Source organism: Patiria miniata, unplaced genomic scaffold, assembly GCF_015706575.1.
Source record: "Patiria miniata isolate m_02_andy unplaced genomic scaffold, ASM1570657v1 HiC_scaffold_7, whole genome shotgun sequence".
In the NCBI taxonomy this organism is placed as follows: Eukaryota; Metazoa; Echinodermata; class Asteroidea; order Valvatida; family Asterinidae; genus Patiria; species Patiria miniata.
In genome coordinates, this window is record NW_024037074.1 from 24,321,619 (window position 1) to 24,341,642 (window position 20,024).

The window sequence follows — 20,024 nt, forward strand, 5'->3', positions numbered from 1 at the left end:
CAAGCATCCTGTGAAATCATGACACCTGCGTGGTACGCTGTCATTTTCAAGAAAAGAGGCATTTTTGTATCAATTTCCGTATCAATTTCCAACGATGGTTGGCCAACCATCATTGGAAAAAACCTGAATTTTTTTTTCTTCAAATACTGCCCCAAAGACCAATTCAACAAATTTAGTTAGTCCACATTTTGTTTGCAATGGGTTACACAATCTGTGAACGGGTGCAAGCCAGTAATTTCGGTTGAAATTTTCAGAAATGGACGAAGTATTTTATAGCAAATATCGTTCCGCTGACCTGTTTAAAGTTTTGTGTCCGGGGGGGGGGGGGACAAGAAAAAAAATTGTTCTTGTAGTCTGGTTCCTTGACCCTTTACACTTCACACAAAACGGGACAATTTATAGACGTCAGGGAATTGCCAAGTTAGGGAACCACACTTTAGCTGGCTTATGCCCATTCACGGTTATGTTACCGATTGGAAACAAGATGTGGACTAAATTCGGTCAAAAAACCCCGGTATATTTCCAACGATGGTTGGCCGCACTATCGTTGGAAAATGATACAACATATTACATTATTCCTGCGACTTTGCTTGAAAATGACAGAATACCAGGCGCATTTACTTACAATTTTTACACCGGATATTTTAAGTAAGGTGTTTCATAATAATTTGGTGGTTTCATTTTTTTAATGTTTGCAAAATGTTGTACAATACCTTTAAGCACCGGTCGGCTAAAGCAGTGAACTTTTTGAACCCTAATGTCAACAGGGGAAAGTTCCAGGAGTGCATGTTAATGCATGGGTCCTTCATAAGGTTCCCGACCAGTCCCACTTGAAAAAAATTACACCTTTAAATCATCATCCTAAACTGTAAATATCATAAAGTGACAGTGAACCATAAATTTGATTAGTTCAGTCACCGGATATTTGAAGTGTCATGGGGCGGGCTGGGTGTTTATAAGAAATCCCCTGACAAGAAAACAGTGGCTATATAAAATGAGACGTCAGCACCGTTTAAACCAATATATCATGCTGACTCTTGGGCATACTGTTCAGACCGAGAAGAAAAAAGGAAACGGACTAAATTCAATATGACACCAATTCTCTGGCGGACAATCCTGGTGGTGCATGGAGTATGATGTTGAAAAGGACGATGAACTTTTGGATATTAAAATACCCCCCCCCCCCCATATATCACTGTCACTGATAGGTTTACATCAATTTTGGTTCGCAAAGTACATTACCATTATATTAAAGGCATATAGGATCATTTACTTTGCATACATTTTGTTCGTTTTCAATAATTAAAAACACCACTCAAAATCCAAAGAAAATGTTCAAAACCTAACCTGTTGAAGTTTCAGCTCATTGGATATTAAACCTTTCGAGAAAACGGCGAAAAAAATATGCATAACCTTTTTATGAAACACGATTTCGTCTACGAGCACTATTTATTTACAAAACAATCAGTCAACTGATCATTGGAAGTCACCTACATTTCTTGATTTCTTCTAAATGACAGCAAGCCAGACGGAATAATTTGACGGTTTGTTTAGGTATAAGCTTTTTGATAATAATTCCGGAGGGTATACTTTTGGGATAAACGCAAGCAAAATGATCCTACACTATGCCATAATATAGAAAACATAATTTCGGATATTGTGTAAACATACATAAATGAGTTCTGATATATATTCTGAACGTAATTACTGCATTTTGTGCGTGTCGCATTTGGCACACTATTTTAATATTAGATAGTTGAAGTATATGTTCCTTGCTATATGATTATGCTAATGCTACCCATTTCTTTATTTCGTACTTGCATGGTCAAGTTCAACTTCCGCTTGTCCTTTGTAATTATGCCTGAGCAATCAATTGCAGTTTAGAACAGACATATTTCCGATTATTTCATGATACAATCATCGATATCCTCCTCTGCAGACAGGAAGTATTGATTAATAATTAAACCGTATATAGATCAAAGATTACAATACATAATAGATTGGGGATATGAACCCAAGTTTGGTTATCACAGCTGTGAAACTTGGTTTGCTGACAGGCTGGTTTGTTTGTTTGCTTATTCAACATATTTTGTTTGATTGTCGCTCAGCAGGTTGGTTATAATTTATAGTTGGTTGTACTTGTCTGCTCAAGCTTCTTACACTACTTATGAAAGAGTGTTGTCTCACCACTTTAGGCCTACTTGCAAACTAATGAAAACGAGGTTGCCTGGCCCTTGTTTGAAAAACAAATGGTGCTCGGTCATCAGTGTGATTGCAGAGATGCAAATAAGATATATCACGCGGAAAAGCTACTAAGATAGCGCAACTTTGACAGTGTTCAAGTTCATAACTTTCACAATACAGGGTGAGTAAAAAAAAACCGAAACCCAAATGTCGGGACCATTGTTGTAGTGAAGTTCTTCATGTAGCACTTTGTAAATCTAGGATATGAAAGCCCAATTCATAAGCTTTCTTTTAGTACAAGAATCATTCATATCACACATGTACTTTTCAAGTTACCGAATTTTAAACACAACCACCGTTTTAAAGTTCTGTCCACGGATCACAAAAAAGGTGTGCGTTCTTTCAGCAAAACGAAAACAATTCACGCACATCCCTATGTGATTTGTTTTCGTTTTGCTGAAAGAACACTGGACTTTTTTGTGATCCGTGGACAGAACCTTAAAAACGGTGGTTGTGTTTAAAATTCCGTAACTTGAAAAGTTCATAAGTGATTTGAAGGATTCTTGTACTAAAAAGAAAGCTTATGAATTGGGCTTTCATATCCTAGATTTTGAAAATGCTACTGCATGCAAAACTTCTCTAAAACAATGGTCCCAACATTTGGGTTTCGTTTTTTATTTGACTCACCCTGCACTGGGTCCCTAATCCATTATTTTGTTATACACCCTGTGTTGTGCAACCATCAGTATGCACACATTAAAAAAACAAAACAATATCGGTACACCATGCGAGAGGTGTTGAAAAAGGGACTTGCATAATGAATGCCATGCATTTTCTCTTAGCTTGAAGATGTACACATTCGCGGAATGTTCCCAAATGAAATTTTCAAAGTTAATTTGTTTCTGTCCATTTTTGAAGGCACTGACCTTAAACATCCCTTGCGATTATCGACAATCAGCTATACCCTCGAACTAATTGAACAAAATAATAATAACAAACCTTACTGTGAAAACACTTTCCTTTGACTTCATGGCATATAATTGAAAACCTTCTTTACCCCTTTTCGGGAAAAACGCCAACCGATAAGTCCTTATTCTTTACACAGTTTGGTCCAGCTTTCAGGTGCGTCCTTGGGGTCCCTTTATAATTCTTGACTGGTGAACAAAAAGTCTCAAAACAAACCCGATGGCCTTTTTGAAGATTTTTGTTTGGGTTTGGCTGGTCTTTAGAGAATGCTTCAATATAGAAAGCAGTTGCAAATAGGACCTAGTTGAGTGTGAAAGAAGGCGCCAACAATTATTATCATCCTTTTCCACCAAAACTTTTCGAGGTCGGTGCCCTCCTAGCTGATTGGATATTATAGGTTGAACATGTTCGGCATTTCTGTGCTCCTCTGTCTCTCTAACATATTTTGACCCATGAGTGTTGAATTTTAACGTAAAAACACGTTGTTTTGGGGGTCTTATTTTGGGGTGTTTGCAAGCCTCTGAAAAAAATTTAATGGTGGGTTGATCTAGCTTTCAGGAAAGGGGTGGGAGTTGAAATGAAGGGGGAGGGAGTTGAAATAAGGGGGGGGGGTGAAATAAAGAGGGGGTAAGTATAAGTGCTGAAGACACGCCCTGCTAGGGGAGAGGGGCGGGGTCCGGGGGCATGCCCCCGGAAAGTTTTGAAATGTAGGATGATTTCTCCAGCATTCTAAGGCAATTCAAATCCATATTTAGGAAATTTGGCATTCAATTTATCATTTTTGGCCCCATTTTACTAGTTTCATAACATCAGTTATAAAAGGGGAGGGGGTGGTGGTGCCCCTAACCGATCCGCTTCTGCTGCGAGTGAACAAGTTTTCGGTCCCCAATTCTAAGGGGTGGGTGGGGGAGAAACATTCTACCCCCATGCAAGAACTGAATTTTTGTCAGGGAGCAAATAATTCAAAGTTTGTATTAAGTAATAATTCCATATAAGTAAACGTTGGCCGATTATTATTTTTTTGGTCGATGTCTCATTCAAAAGTGAATGCATTTGCAACGCTTGAAAAATTGTCAAAAAACTTTTGGATCGTGCCAAAAAGTTTAGGAAGTGAACGATAGAGCAAAATTATCGGTGGAATTGAACGGTATGACAGCTGTGACTTTAGTTTCAAACGAGAATCGAAGCCGAGCTAGGCTACCAGTGCATAAGCCAAAGTAAATTACAGGGTGAGTAAAAAAACACGAAACCCAAATGTCGGGACTATTGTTTTAGTGAAGTTCTGCTTGTAGCACTTTCAAAATCTAGGATATGAAAGCCCAATTTATAAGCTTTCTTTTAGTACAAAAGTCACTCAAATCACTCATGCACTTTTTAAGTTACGGAAATTTAAACACAACCAACGTTTTTAAAGTTCTGTCCACGAATCACAAACGGTAAGTGTACTTTCAGCAAAACGAAAACAATTCACATAAGGATGTGTGTAAATTGTTTTCGTTTTGCTGAAAGAACGCACACTTTTTTGTGATCCGTGGACAGAACTTTAAAACGGTGGTTGCGTTTAAAATCCCGTAACTTAAAAATTACATGAGTGATCTGCATGATTTTTATACTAAAAGAAAGCTTATGAATTGGGCTTTCATATCCTAGATTTTGAAAGTGTTACAGGCAGAACTTCACCAAAACAATAGTCCTGACATTTGGGTTTTTGATTCACCCTGTATGTGACATAAAAGGAACCTTTCCCTCTTTATCCTTTCTGCAGAGGGAGCCTTAATTGAGACACGGTCCTCGCTTTCAATGCAAATTTAAATTTCGTCTGTGAACACTGATAAGTCACTCATTTTCTTCTCAGCAGTAATTGGTAAATTTATTCTGAAGAAAAAAAACAACTCGTTTTCAAAATTCAGATATTTTTTGGCAATTTCAAAAGGTTCTTATATACATTTTGTTTGAATTATTGAAACGGCTCCATTTATGACACAGATCTGATATAGTGTTGTACAGGTACAAATGGGCACAGGTTTTTCATGCGGAATGGGGAAAAAACATCAGAGGGACCATTGAAAAATAGTTGGTCCTGACCATAGAATAGCGCCATGGGGTCATTACAGGGCAAAATTTCTTATTCAAAGAGCTGTTTATTTTACGGATGACGCTTAGGCCTGTAACGTTGATTTCAAGTTTGCGTTCCCACGGAAAGCTTTGTTCATTCGCTCCTGTCAAGCATCTTGGTTTTTTGCATGGAGCCAATCGACGCGGTTAAGTTAAAATCTGCCAAAATTGACCCTCCGAAATTTTTCGCCAGGACAAAATATTTTGTCCAAATAAAAAGCGTGTCCAACAAGATAATCAAAATCTAGTGCAGTTTATAGTCTTATAGATTCATAGGGGGCAAGGGCGGATCCAGAACACGATTTTTGGGGGGGCCAAAAAAAAAATTTGTCCCCAAAAAAGTGGGTCAAAAATTTACGGCGTGGGGTTCGGGGCCCGCTTAAGGGCCCCGAAAATTTGTTGGATTCTAAATGCTCTGTGGTGCGATCTGAGGCAATTTCTGACCACTTTAACCAATGTTTTTTTGAGGAAAAGATGGTGGTGTACTCATTGCCTGCCTTTATTGCGATGTCACTTAAAAAAAAAAAATAATTGGTTTCGCGAACAAATGCAACATGCACGACATTGCGTAATGAATGTTGCAGCACATGGAGTATGCTGTATGTTGTGAATCATCGAAGCGAACTTCGGTATTGAAGTGGGAAGAGCCTAAGAGCCTGAAATAAAGAGGGGGTAAGTATAAGTGCTGAAGACACGCCCTGCTAGGGGAGAGGGGCGGGGTCCGGGGGCATGCCCCCGGAAAGTTTTGAAATGTAGGATGATTTCTCCAGCATTCTAAGGCAATTCAAATCCATATTTAGGAAATTTGGCATTCAATTTATCATTTTTGGCCCCATTTTACTAGTTTCATAACATCAGTTATAAAAGGGGAGGGGGTGGTGGTGCCCCTAACCGATCCGCTTCTGCTGCGAGTGAACAAGTTTTCGGTCCCCAATTCTAAGGGGTGGGTGGGGGAGAAACATTCTACCCCCATGCAAGAACTGAATTTTTGTCAGGGAGCAAATAATTCAAAGTTTGTATTAAGTAATAATTCCATATAAGTAAACGTTGGCCGATTATTATTTTTTTGGTCGATGTCTCATTCAAAAGTGAATGCATTTGCAACGCTTGAAAAATTGTCAAAAAACTTTTGGATCGTGCCAAAAAGTTTAGGAAGTGAACGATAGAGCAAAATTATCGGTGGAATTGAACGGTATGACAGCTGTGACTTTAGTTTCAAACGAGAATCGAAGCCGAGCTAGGCTACCAGTGCATAAGCCAAAGTAAATTACAGGGTGAGTAAAAAAACACGAAACCCAAATGTCGGGACTATTGTTTTAGTGAAGTTCTGCTTGTAGCACTTTCAAAATCTAGGATATGAAAGCCCAATTTATAAGCTTTCTTTTAGTACAAAAGTCACTCAAATCACTCATGCACTTTTTAAGTTACGGAAATTTAAACACAACCAACGTTTTTAAAGTTCTGTCCACGAATCACAAACGGTAAGTGTACTTTCAGCAAAACGAAAACAAATCACATAAGGATGTGTGTAAATTGTTTTCGTTTTGCTGAAAGAACGCACACTTTTTTGTGATCCGTGGACAGAACTTTAAAACGGTGGTTGCGTTTAAAATCCCGTAACTTAAAAATTACATGAGTGATCTGCATGATTTTTATACTAAAAGAAAGCTTATGAATTGGGCTTTCATATCCTAGATTTTGAAAGTGTTACAGGCAGAACTTCACCAAAACAATAGTCCTGACATTTGGGTTTTTGATTCACCCTGTATGTGACATAAAAGGAACCTTTCCCTCTTTATCCTTTCTGCAGAGGGAGCCTTAATTGAGACACGGTCCTCGCTTTCAATGCAAATTTAAATTTCGTCTGTGAACACTGATAAGTCACTCATTTTCTTCTCAGCAGTAATTGGTAAATTTATTCTGAAGAAAAAAAACAACTCGTTTTCAAAATTCAGATATTTTTTGGCAATTTCAAAAGGTTCTTATATACATTTTGTTTGAATTATTGAAACGGCTCCATTTATGACACAGATCTGATATAGTGTTGTACAGGTACAAATGGGCACAGGTTTTTCATGCGGAATGGGGAAAAAACATCAGAGGGACCATTGAAAAATAGTTGGTCCTGACCATAGAATAGCGCCATGGGGTCATTACAGGGCAAAATTTCTTATTCAAAGAGCTGTTTATTTTACGGATGACGCTTAGGCCTGTAACGTTGATTTCAAGTTTGCGTTCCCACGGAAAGCTTTGTTCATTCGCTCCTGTCAAGCATCTTGGTTTTTTGCATGGAGCCAATCGACGCGGTTAAGTTAAAATCTGCCAAAATTGACCCTCCGAAATTTTTCGCCAGGACAAAATATTTTGTCCAAATAAAAAGCGTGTCCAACAAGATAATCAAAATCTAGTGCAGTTTATAGTCTTATAGATTCATAGGGGGCAAGGGCGGATCAAGAACACGATTTTTGGGGGGGCCAAAAAAAAATTTGTCCCCAAAAAAGTGGGTCAAAAATTTACGGCGTGGGGTTCGGGGCCCGCTTAAGGGCCCCGAAAATTTGTTGGATTCTAAATGCTCTGTGGTGCGATCTGAGGCAATTTCTGACCACTTTAACCAATGTTTTTTTGAGGAAAAGATGGTGGTGTACTCATTGCCTGCCTTTATTGCGATGTCACTTAAAAAAAAAAAAAATTGGTTTCGTTTTGGGGGGGGGGCATGGCCCCCTTTGGCCCCCCCCCCCGGATCCGCCCTTGATAGGGGGAGACAATTTCTCAAGGGAAGTGCCTGTAAAATGAATGCGGTCCTTACAATGTCATGTTGCGCATTTTGTCATGAATCATTCGTTATTAATAGGCTCTAATTTGACCCCCACTTTAATAATCAAATACATAAAGCATTATGGTTAGAGACTTAACTTGGTTGCAGGGGGGAATGGCTTGTGGCGCCGCGCCAGTCGTACATCCCTGCGCCCATGGGCCGGGTTGATGAACTACCGGTCGCCGAACTCCGGACAGCAAGGTACCGTCTCGCTCCCGCCTCGCGCTCTATGCATCGGTCCGGTCCGTCCATTATCTACTCGGCATAAACACGAGATCACCCACGCTGAAGTCCTGTTGCAATAATCACAACAACACATCAAAGTACATTACGGATCTCGGAGTGCGACTAGTTCCACCTGCAGTGGATGATGATCGATACGACAAATCAAAATAATTTAAAAGAGTGATTATGACACTGTATAGAACAGTGTTGGAGCAAAGGCTTTGACCCTCAAGGCCAAGGCCAAGGCCAAGGCTTTGACCCTCAAGGCCAAGGCCAAGGCCAAGGCTTTGACCCCAAGCCTCGAGGCCAAGGCCAAGGCTTAACCCTCAAGGCCAAGGCCAAGGCCAAGGCCCTGTTTTATGAAATGACCACTGATATAGAACTAATTATAGTCACATGAGTGACACATCATCACGCAAGGGCGGATCCAGAACACAATTTGGGGGGGGGGGCAAAGAAATTTTGGTCCCCCCAAAAAAAGTGGGTCAAAAAATGACGGCTTGGGCTTTGGGGCCCGCTTAAGGGCCCCGAAATTTTTTTTGATTCGAGATGCTCTGTGGTGCGATCTGAGGCAATTTCTGACCACCTTAACCAATGTTTTTTGAGGAAAAGATGGTGGTGTACTCATTGCCTGCCTTTATTGCGATGTCACATAAAAAATTTAAAAAATTGGTTTCGTTTTTGGGGGGGGCCATGGCCCCCTTTGGCCCCCCCCCCCCTGGATCCGCCCTTGGTGGTGTACTCATTGCCTGCCTTTATTACGACGTCACATAAAAAAAAATGGTTTCGTTTTTTTTTTGGGGGGGGGGGGGGCATGGCCCCTTTTGGCCCCCCTGGATCCGCCCTTATCATCACGAATTGCTCGTTACGAAGAACAACATTTCTTTAATTGCAATCAACATGCTCGCATAGGCCTACACCATTTTATGACTGCACTGTATCTATTAAAGTATAAGTTCAGGTCTTCAATATGGTTTAACTAAACAAAATAATGATTTACTTCTATATTGACACACAATTCTCCCAAGTGTAACAAAAGGGGGATCCAAGAAACTGATTTGGGAATTTTTTATTTGCTGGCCCAACATGGTCAGAAATATCAGCATTATCTAAAACAGATACATGCAAATCTTTAGCACTTATCAGGGAGACATATACAACCAATCAGATCTATTCAATAGTTATATGCAATTAAAGTGATCATCTCATTAGCCCCACAAGTGTACGGAATATTTTTGCAACAAAATGTGATGCTACAAAAGTGGAAGTGTGCCCAGCACACAAATCTACAGGGTGCTTCCCTCCTCCATGGTAATACAAAATGGTAACAGCAAAATTTCGAACAGATTTATCTGGAAAATGCAAAAATCTATGGGCCTTGAAGAGCCTTGACTCAAAATTGCAAGGCCCTGAACCCTCAAGGCCAAGGCCAAGGCCAAGGCTTTTGCCCTCAAGCCTCGAGGCCAAGGCCAAGGCCCTAAAATCCAGCCTTAAGGCAGCCTTAAGGCCAAGGCCCAGCATCAAGGCACTACATCACTGGTATAGAACAATCATTATTTTGTGCCTCATCGACGATGTGAACTTCGGCAATGCTACCCGGGAATTCCGAGCATTTTCTGGGTAGTGCTGCCGACGTTCCCTTGACTTGCTAAGACCAGGTATATACCGACAGGAGGGCGTAATCACCGCAATATTTCAAACAAAAGGGCATATGCAGAAAACTGCCTTTATTTTAATGAAATTTAAACATTTCCATCGAAAATTAACACAACTTGTTCCAACTATTATGATTCGTACGTGTCACAGGGGGGGGGGGGCACTTCCCCCCCCCCCCCCGATTTTCCCAGGCCAACAAAAGTGCCCCTCTCGCGGTTATAAGTGTGCCCCTCAAGATGAAAACAAAATATTTTTCAAGTGACGTCACAAAAAGGCAGCCACTACTTACACCACCCATCTTTTTCACCAAAATTGGTTAAAGTGGTCAGAAATTGCCTCAGATCGCAGCATCTAAAATCTGTTTTTTTTTTCGGGGCCCGAATCCCACGCCGTGAATTTGTGGACCCGCCTTTTGGGGACCACATCTTTTTACCCCCCCCCCCCAAAAAAATTGTGTTCTGGATCCGCCATTGCGGATCCCGAAACTGCGAAAGGCTTCCACTTTCACACCGACGGAAGGTGCCCCTTTTTCTGAATAAGTGCCCCTTTATTGGTGTTCCCCCTGGAGCGGGGGGGGGGGGGGGGTTCGACCCCCCCCCCCCCCCCCCCCCCCCCGGTGATGCATCTCATCTCGTTGTGATTTGTTTACGGTCTCCCATAGACAATGATGTAATGTGGTATTTAGAAATGAAGACGTCTAATTTAGGCCTAATATTTGAAATTCACCTGTAAAATATTGAATTTAGAGTACGAATTTTGCAGTTACGCTCGCTGCCTCAGCTCAATCACAAAACTGCGAGTTCACATCGTTTGAAAACCAAACATCCTTCGGAACGAGATAATGTAACTAGGGAACGGGCCTGCGGATTGTAGTACCATTATAGGTACGATACTACCAGGGCCTTTTTATATTCGCAAATTTTACACTCTCTACCTCCATGATTCGACCTATGATTCGACATCCGCAATGCAGCCTTTGCAGGTGTCCAAAAATCATCTTATTGCACCCCCGCATTTCCGGACTCGCGCCAGTGTTGCCTCGTCTCGTCCCTAGCCTTCAGCTGTCCTCCTCCGTAATCCGTATCATCAAACGCAACGTGTTATAAAGTCTTTCGGATCGAGTGATGTAATAAAATCGACCAGGGTCATCTTTTTCGACGATCAATAAAATCACGTCAAGCGGTGCCCAGACCCCTCACGTCTGTCCAGCGTGATCGGTGTAAAAATGTACAGACTATTGCATGAGTGAAGCACGTGTGCGTCTCGCGCTTGTCAGGCGAAACTGCACGTCAAAACTTTTCCAGGCCAATGCGCTGTACATGTGCACTAATAGGACACTCGTTCAGTGAAAGTGAATTCTGTATTCTTTTTTTAGTGTTCTCGTGTTTTATCGAGGCATTGATCTTTCTTCATCCAGAACAACTATAAATGTCAACTTCAGGGTGAGTAGAAGCATATTCTGTAGATTAAACTCTAGTAATAAAAGCTACGAAGTTAAGTTCTAATCATCAGGAGAAAGGTTTGAATTTACAAATGCAACATGCACGACATTGCGTAATGAATGTTGCAGCACATGGAGTATGCTGTATGTTGTGAATCATCGAAGCGAACTTCGGTATTGAAGTGGGAAGAGCCTAATTATTCACAGATATAGTAGACACATGGGCAAGGGCGGATCCAGGGGAGGGGGGGGGTGGCCAACGGGGGCCATGCCCGCCCCCCCCCCCCCCCATGGGTCGTGATTTTAACATTTTTTTTTTCAATTTTCACTCCATGCACAATGTACATAATATATTCTAAGGCATCTTCTTTCTTCAGCGCACGCCGCGGCGATCGGCAGGATAATGACATTATCAACAGACTCAAAAGTTGAGCATTGAAGATTATTTGCTGTCATTTAGCCGTATCATGCAAAATGTTCATTAATCACTGAACAAGTTTTGAAGGCGTAGAATTTTACACACAGGAAAAAGGTATCATTATCATAGTATAGCTTCATGACCTTTTCAACCGCCCACTAAAAAAAAATGGTTATGAAAAGGCAACATACTCCAGAGGCTCCATCGCTGTACAATCGGCACAATAACCACCTTTTGAAGAAAAATAGGGCCTATACAAACAAATAAACAACACGCACTGATAACTGCTCTCAATATTCTCAGAACGGGTAAAGTCTACTCCAAACAAGCATAGAAACAAGTATGTATAGGGCTAAAAAGTAGCAAGATAATACTTAGAAAATGAATTCCATTGGCGCTCGAAGTCTGAAAGCCCCGTGGCACGTCGCTTTGTAATACCATCAATAGGAAAAGTACACTTCGGTATTATTAACATAAATCAACATGTCAGTCACCAGAAAACCACCAAAATGCATTGCCAATGGCATGAGTAGGCGGGTCCACCCCGCATTATGTAGTCTGTCAGTCTATTTCCTTTTTATAAACAGTGCATGCACGACCACGTCACATATCACTCACGGAGCAGAGGTTCGTTCGGGCGGGTATAAAATTCCAGACATCCAAGCGGGAATTGGTCACTTTTTTTCGTCGGGCGAGAGCTGGCCAACTAACGGCCTGCAACTTTAACGCGCGCCTAGCGCTGGAACACGCCACACAGGTTACGTCACTCATAACTTTGTAATAAACTCGTCTGACCGCGAGTAACATTGACATTGGATCGAACGCAGAGGGAGCCAAGAGAAACATTCACAGCTTGAAAGGTGAGACAAGTAAATGTTACCTCTATACTGGTGCAGTGGTAGAGGTAACATAAGTCGTTAGGGGGGGGGGGGCCTTTCTCTTCTGAAAAACCTCGGGATGGTTGGGTTTCTTCTCGACTTTACTGCCAAGTAAAAATAGCAATGCGATTTGAGTCTTTTTTGTGTGTGGAACGGTGAAGAGTACGCTACATCTTGAGAGAAGTTTGCCGAAGTTCCCAAAAAAGAGGGTCACACCTCCGGTTCTGCTAAGAACAGCCTCTCTTTTTAGAGATTGTCACGTCACATGGTGTACCTGCAAACGTCTTCCAGGAAGCTAAATATCGTCATTGATACCAAAAGAATGTCATACCTTGGTTTCAGATGAGTTGAGACAAGAATGTTCACGAGTACACGATAATGAGTTGTGATTTTTCCCCTCTTTTTTTTCGTCTGAAAAGGCTTGACGGAGTCAAAATAGCGAAGATGGAAGAGCAGAGAGTTTTCACCAGCCAAGCCCCGTTGGTCCACCTCGACCGTGTGACAGCGGCCATCAACGGCAGCCCAACGCCCCGGTCCCCGGTTCGCGTCATGCTGTGGTGCGTCCCGCGCTCCGTCTCCACCGCCTTCCTAAAATGCATCGACGGGCTGGACTGCCGGGCCGAGATCTTCCACGAGCCCTACTCGGTGGCCTACTACTTCGGCCCGGAGAGGCGAGCCCCGCCCGGCCCCCAGATCCCCGAGGAGGGGCAGTACACCTACAGCTGGGTCCGGAAACAACTGGAAGCCGACTACATCGGTAGCGAGGTCATCTTCTGCAAGGACATGGCCTTCGCGGTGGACGGCCGCTACGACAGCATCCCGGACGGTTTCAAACACACCTTCCTCATCCGCAAACCCGTCAAGGCTCTGATGTCCTACCACAAGGTCGTCAACAGCTACCCTGGGTACGACGGTGAGGTGTCGGTCAAGAACGGCCTACCCAAGGGGTACGCCTTCAAGGAGGCTTACGACTTGTACAATCACATCTGCGCCACTTGCCGCGAGAAGCCCATCATTGTGGATGCCGACGATCTGTGTCGATCGCCCAACAGCATCCTGAGGAAATACTGCGACGCTGTCGGTTTGCCGTTCTCGCAAGACTTACTGTCTTGGCAGCCCAGTGACGGCATCAGCTCGCGGTGGCACTGTGCCCCCAGTTTTCGGGCCCTCAATTCCGCCATGGGGACTCACGAGAGGGCACTCAAGAGCGAATCGTTCCTCTTCAAGGGCAACAACAGGGTCGACCTGATGCCCAAGGACGAGCTTCCGGAGGGCGTGGTTGAATGTAGTGAGTGCAGTGAACCGTACTATAAGAAGATGTACGAACTCAGGCTGAAACCCTGAAAAAAAAAAACCCAAAAAACCCCAAAACCGCATTGTATACATACCAACGGAAAACGGTTCTTTATGTAAATATTTGATCGTGAGTGATTTTGCCGAAGTGTTGCACACTACAGCTTACTTTATAATAACAATCGGCTGTTGACATTTTGATCCGCCATCTAGTGATGTTAGCCTGCAAATGGCAGGCAGACGAATACTGCCAGAGAAAAATAATGCCAACATACCGTGGCGGATGGGTCTTCTTCTTTTTAGAGCCCAGAATTCACAATATACAAGTAATCATATTTTCTGCCGCGTTATTCTTTTTTTTAGGGGGCAATTTGATTATAATTTATGTGATTGTACATAATTATCATTTTTGAAGTTTTAAGCATGTTATTGTTTTATGCAGCCAAGGTTCATACTGTTTTGAAGAAAATAAAACACTCAACGTTTTACAAAGTTGACATTGATATGATATGGGACAGTGGTATTATAAGGAAATGGGTTGTTTCTGAAATAGTGTCTTTTTATACGGATTTAGAGCATTTGGGTTAGCATTTCGATTTTCGTATGGTAGAATTCGAAAGAGGGGAAGCGTTATACGTAGCTAGCTCGAAGCTAATTTTGTCTCCGAGGAGGAAACACTCTATCGGTTTCCATTTTGGTCCCAAACACGTTGTTCAGGTCGTTGTACTGTACAATTTTTAACTCTTTGAAGTAGGGACTCATTGATGTATTGCGCATGCCCGAGTGGCATTTTGGGGGAGACCCATAGAGCTATATTAAAGCTTTATGGGTAGACCTCAGATTTCATAGGTGTCAAACTTTCATATGACATGCTACCCAAATAGCATGTAACAGAATGCCAATTTAGTTCTAGGGCAGTGAATAATAGTATTATCAGTTGTCGAGGGGAAAAAGTGTCCGTGGCACTATATCTTCATACACGAATGGTATGGAGTGCATTTATAATTAAAGAAACGTTAGGCAACGCTTACGTAACGAATTATCCACAATGAAAACGCGTTCGCAAACTGCAACGCACTCCTTTGGCTAGCTGCTTTAAGCACAGAAATTGGCTACAGACAGGTTAATATCAGTCAAAACGTTTCATGTAAATATGTAAACTGCTGTCTGTCTGGTTGTGATTTTTACTTAGCAATTACATTTGAAGAATGTTGTTTGTTGATTGTTATATGCTTTTGATGTTCTCCAACTTTTTTAGAGAAACAAAATTCATTTGGTTTTCGAAGAAGTAGCCACACTTTTCGTGCTACCGTGCCGGTCACGTGCTGACGCTGCCCTCAACGTCCGGGCTCAGGCATTTTGTCCTGTTGCAAACTGCCATTTTGTATTCGTTATCAGAGGTACCATTGTAGTTTTGAAATGTTTTAAACGTTTGTATAAAAAGTTTGTATTTTTCAATTGATATATATTTGTGCACTTTTTGGAACTTTTGATATAGCGCGAAATAATAATATTTTGAAACAAATTTGGCGTGTCTTTACTTGGTATAATCTTGAGAATTTTATATTCATCGATTATATTCGAGTGCTTTGATAAAGGGGGGGGGGCATTGGATATAACAGTGGAGGGGCGCCCAATTTCATCCGTGCTCAAAGGTAGTAGACAGATATTTTTCACAGGACACTAGGCCTCCGTAAAATCAAATAGGGGGGGGGGGGGGGTGGGGGGGGGGCTGTACAAAACCGAATTCGTGGTCATTGTCAGATAAGTATCGCTGTACGCGTTTCACGGAACATTTACAGAAAAAATCGCGAAAACTACAAAATGCGGAAACAAAGGCACTTTATGTTAAACCGGCTATTCATGGTGGTGTGATTTTTGAAACTGCCAATTTTCAGGGGAGGGGGGTGCGAGGGTTGGGATGACTGGGGGCGACGATTATCTTAATGGGGGTGATGTGCGCCCCACGCCCCCTGTTATACGCCGATGGAGTGATCCACCGGTGTAAAACCGTGAGACACTTTATTTAGATCGAAGAGCTTTAATAATAATGACCCATCCAAAACTAGCATAGCTCTGTGGTTCAGATGCAGAACGATAGCCGATATTCCGGCTTCACACAATGCGACCGCTCTATAAAGAAAGGACCCAGTTAGACATTCACACTATACAATGTATATCGAAAAAGTTACATGTTATTATGAATGTGATCCATCAAGGATATTTCCTTTATTTTCGTGCGCTTGAAGCTAGAAACCTGTAAATGTACTAGACGTCAGAATGATCATCAACCCGCATGAGGGATCTCACTGAACTGATGAGTTAACTTCCAGCCCCTCTTCTCAGGTTCTGTTGGATGCTGCATCTTTCTGTGAACCTCGCAACATTTATCTTCATACAAAAACATCCCCAAGGGTTTGATGAAGGTTAAAAATATAACGTTTCAAAATGATTTTGAGAAAAGAGAGTTTTAAGACGTTTTTGACGTTGTTTTCTTCTGTTTTATTAGTATGATACTTACAAGTTACATCTTGACTTATGTTGTTCAATTTTCGTCAAGAGATGGCGCACTTCCATTCCCTGGCTTTCATAACTTTCCAAAATCAAAATGGCGACTAGCAGCAGCGGTTCAGATTCTCAAAAGCCACCCGAAACAATGAAGCGGGTCGACCTGAAACGAGACGAAATCAGCCCCGGCGATCGGCAGTACATGGCCAGGATGTCCCGGGCACACATGGAGAGCGTGCAAAAGCTGTCCAGGGCCAAATACATCAGGAAAAATGTGTTCGTTGCTTTGTGTTTGGGAGCTGGTGTGCTCGGCGTGTGTATCCTTATCTTGATTGAATTAGAGAACTAGCACAGTTGCACTTGCAGTTTGCACAGAGCGCCCTCATGTGTGGACAGATCTTTGTTCGACTGCGAATCACGTATTTAGGCGGTCGTGTAGTGTAGGGCCCCTGTTTGTTTCGATCATATTAGAATTAAGAATTTTGTTATTCCTAAAAAATGACATTGTCAACCTAAAGCAGACTTCTCTCAATGTAAATTGTAATGACACCTTTTTGGTAATTTTTGAACGGTTTCTTTGGGTAGAAGTTATGATTTTCCTGCGCAGTTTACGGGCCGGTTGGTAACGTGTAGCGCGACTTGCTTGTTCACGGTAGATCCATGAGATATCGTACGGTGATATCGCCATCTTTATGTTCGTGTTGCATTTTGTCGTCATCGTCATTATACCACCAAATTTCCCTCAAAAAATCAAAACCCTGCACTTTATCTAAGACATTCCTATATGTTCTTAATGTTGCCAACTAGTTTGGTAGGTCAAATAATTTAAAAGTGGATTTTGTTCCCGGTCCCTGGTTTCGTATTCTTCCAGAATTGGAAGTTTTTTTACAAACCTTACAGAAAGACCAATTGAAGTTGCTGTAGCAGAAAATTCTTAATTTTTGCGACCTCCCAACTCTCCTGTCGCGAAATGTTCGGCCGCAATATTTCACAAGTACTATCTGGATGTGGATAGGTACCTCTAGGGTGGGTTGAAATCCCTAAAATGTCAAAAAAAGAATTTTGTTCACCAGGATCACAGGAGTCTCGCACTCGGCCGTCTCTCATTGTTTGTCGTCGACTGAGGGCGCTTTAATTCTCTTGACCAACTACAGCGCGGCTTTCATTTCATCGCGCAAGGTACGGATACACTCACATAGGGTTATTCGGGCAAATTTCTGCTGCCATTGTTCACGAAAGCGTCATGCTATAATGACGTCAAGGGTTGTGATAATCGCGCCCACACTAGCTTGCGTCAAATTTTGGCAAAGTGCATCGGTACGGCTGTTGCCTGTCATACAGTATTGGTCAAAAATGCAATTATACATTTGTTTAAGCCATAACACTTGTATTGCATGCATGAACAGTATTCGATCTTTTAAAGCCAGTGCCAAATGTTTCTGTTATATATTCCCTCTTGCTATTCAACTTTGTTCCCTTAACTCTCAAATTATTTGGAACATCTCAGACGGCTACTCGATTTACTCAGTCTCACAAGAAGCCTTCCTTGAGGACTTTGAGGACCCAAACAAGCCCAAGGAATTATGATGTCATCACGCAGAGGTCGAAGGGCATGACCCCAGAATGTAGTTGGATGACCCCTACGAGTTCAGTCTGACTGGAGTTTACCAAAGTTGATGTGTGTTGAACCATATCTGACATTGTCAGTAGCTCAGCTGCATCAGCTCTATGTACAGTTTGTTCAACAGCGCCATCTTGTATCAACTTGTGTCAGATTTCATCATGGACAAAATTTAATTTCTTTTTTGAGTTAATCAAAAGTGACATTCTAATGAAGCAATTATAAAACAGTCAAGAATCTTGACTGTTTTATAATTGCTTCATTGTTACATCTAGCAGGTCATGTAAATTAGTTATAAATCAGTTGAAATGTATCAGTCTTAAATTTAATCCTAATCCCTTGGCATTTTTTTCCCAAATAGCTTCCCCGATTGTCAAAAATCGCCAGTTGTATTCTTAAGTTCTAAATCCATAAAACCATGCAATGCTGAATTTGGTTTTCTATCAGAATTGTGAGGTCGGGATTAAGATGAAAAAAAGATGTTTTGGATGAAACAATTGGTCCTATTGTACATTACTTATTGCATAAGTGCATCTACAATTTCTACATGTACAAAGAAAACGTGCCAGTAAGTTGTCATGCGCTTCTCCTAGTCTTCGTACAAGATTGGATTTAAATTATGTCTCCCTAGAAAGCAGATGATCCCTGGTAAGCGTTTGGGGCAAAAATCAAAATCAGGTCTTGGACTTAGACTTTCATTCTTCTTTCAAGTTGCACAAGACCATTAAACATCCATCCATCCGCCAGTCTGGTTCGATGCTTTTCAAGTCAACTAGTTTCACTGGTCCAAAGATTCTTTAAAAAAGAAAGAATTAGGATGCACCTTCAAACCTTCAACTTTACTGCTATTACATGTAGAACTAAACTGATACTTGTTACTGATGTTTTGGAAGCAAAAATTTATGTTTGTATAAAGATCTATGAGATTCAGATTAGTGTTTTCTATTGCTTTTTGGGGGTTGAGGTTGGAAGGGGGCGGGAAATTGTATTTTTTTTTCATAAAGCTAAATTTGTCAGCTTCTGGGTGTTTAAACACTTGCCGAGAACAATGGACATTTTGTAATAGGTGTCGCAGCACTAGTACTACTTCGCCTTTTGAACATTTCAAAGGTCTTGATTATTCTTTCGAGTAACCCTAGAAAGGGAGTGCTTTTTAGTCCCACTCCCCAGCAATAATTGGGATCGTGAGCAATAGATCCACTTTATACAATTCATGTTAATGTAAAAGAGTGCTGCCTGTAAGATAAGCTTGCCGCAGCAGCAACCTGTAGACCTTATCCACGAGGAAGCCATTTTCGATCGTGTTCCCTGAATCTATCTTATACATTGTAAACTGTTGAACGGGAAAGCGCCAGACTATTTTATGATTGGCGTGCGTTCCAAGCCTCACTTTCAGTTTTTTTCCCAAAATGTGGCTTAAACATTAGAGTACGTTTGTTTACAAGTTTACTATTATTCATCATAGCTGACTGGTATTAATTTGTAATTAATTTTATTTCATTGCTTTCATTTCTAAATGAAGATTTAACCTCGCTTTCAATTTAACATGGCCGATGCGTGAATAAAGTCTATTGTGTCTGGGAAGAGTTTTGTTTCAAATATAGGTTTTTTTTGTATATGTTCTTTTTTAAACAGACAGATGCAGAGTAGAAACTGCATTATTTACAAAGTTTTTGTAGAGGAAATGTCTTCAGCTCTGTCTTAGTCGGGCAAGAATATATTAAAGCCCTGCCATTTGTTTCCACTGAATAAATTTTCTGGGATGAAATCCCAACAACAATGTTAAATTTCAAAAATCAAATGTGTTTTTCTTCAAGTCTTGGATGGAATCATTGGATTGAGAAATATCGTCGTCAACAGGGAATCACTAATTTGCTAATATCCCATATTATTGTTTTCGGACT

General features: G+C 41.4%; 2 protein-coding genes across 3 annotated transcripts; both read left to right on the forward strand.

Annotated features, from left to right (window-relative positions):
* The first annotated feature begins 11,031 nt into the window (after nucleotides 1-11,031).
* On the forward strand, nucleotides 11,032-15,516 carry LOC119718907 (branched-chain-amino-acid aminotransferase-like protein 2). Of its 2 annotated transcripts, none has more exons than XM_038188336.1 (2): nucleotides 11,032-11,403; nucleotides 13,118-15,516. In XM_038188336.1, exons 1-2 carry the CDS (start codon nucleotides 11,390-11,392, stop codon nucleotides 14,040-14,042), a joined length of 939 nt encoding a protein of 312 aa, XP_038044264.1. In that variant the 5' UTR covers nucleotides 11,032-11,389; the 3' UTR covers nucleotides 14,043-15,516. The 2 variants fall into 2 exon arrangements, with proteins under 2 accessions (XP_038044264.1, XP_038044265.1); XM_038188337.1 differs by lacking the exon at nucleotides 11,032-11,403 and adding an exon at nucleotides 12,359-12,680.
* Nucleotides 15,517-16,569: 1,053 nt separating this feature from the next.
* LOC119718908 (cytochrome c oxidase assembly factor 3, mitochondrial-like) lies at nucleotides 16,570-19,264 on the forward strand. Its single transcript, XM_038188338.1, has 2 exons — nucleotides 16,570-16,816; nucleotides 18,007-19,264. The coding sequence occupies exons 1-2, from the start codon at nucleotides 16,600-16,602 to the stop codon at nucleotides 18,084-18,086; spliced, it is 297 nt and encodes a 98-aa protein (XP_038044266.1). The 5' UTR covers nucleotides 16,570-16,599; the 3' UTR covers nucleotides 18,087-19,264.
* Nucleotides 19,265-20,024: the final 760 nt, after the last annotated feature.

What these genes read in the sequence shown, in the direction of transcription:
- LOC119718908 (XM_038188338.1), top strand. Translation starts at nt 16,600, where the DNA reads ATGGCGACTAGCAGCAGCGGTTCAGATTCTCAAAAGCCACCCGAAACA. An exon ending in AGCTGGTGTGCTCGGCGTGT is followed by an intron (nt 16,817 to 18,006) that starts GTATCCTTATCT and finishes GGAACATCTCAG; the next exon opens with ACGGCTACTCGATTTACTCA.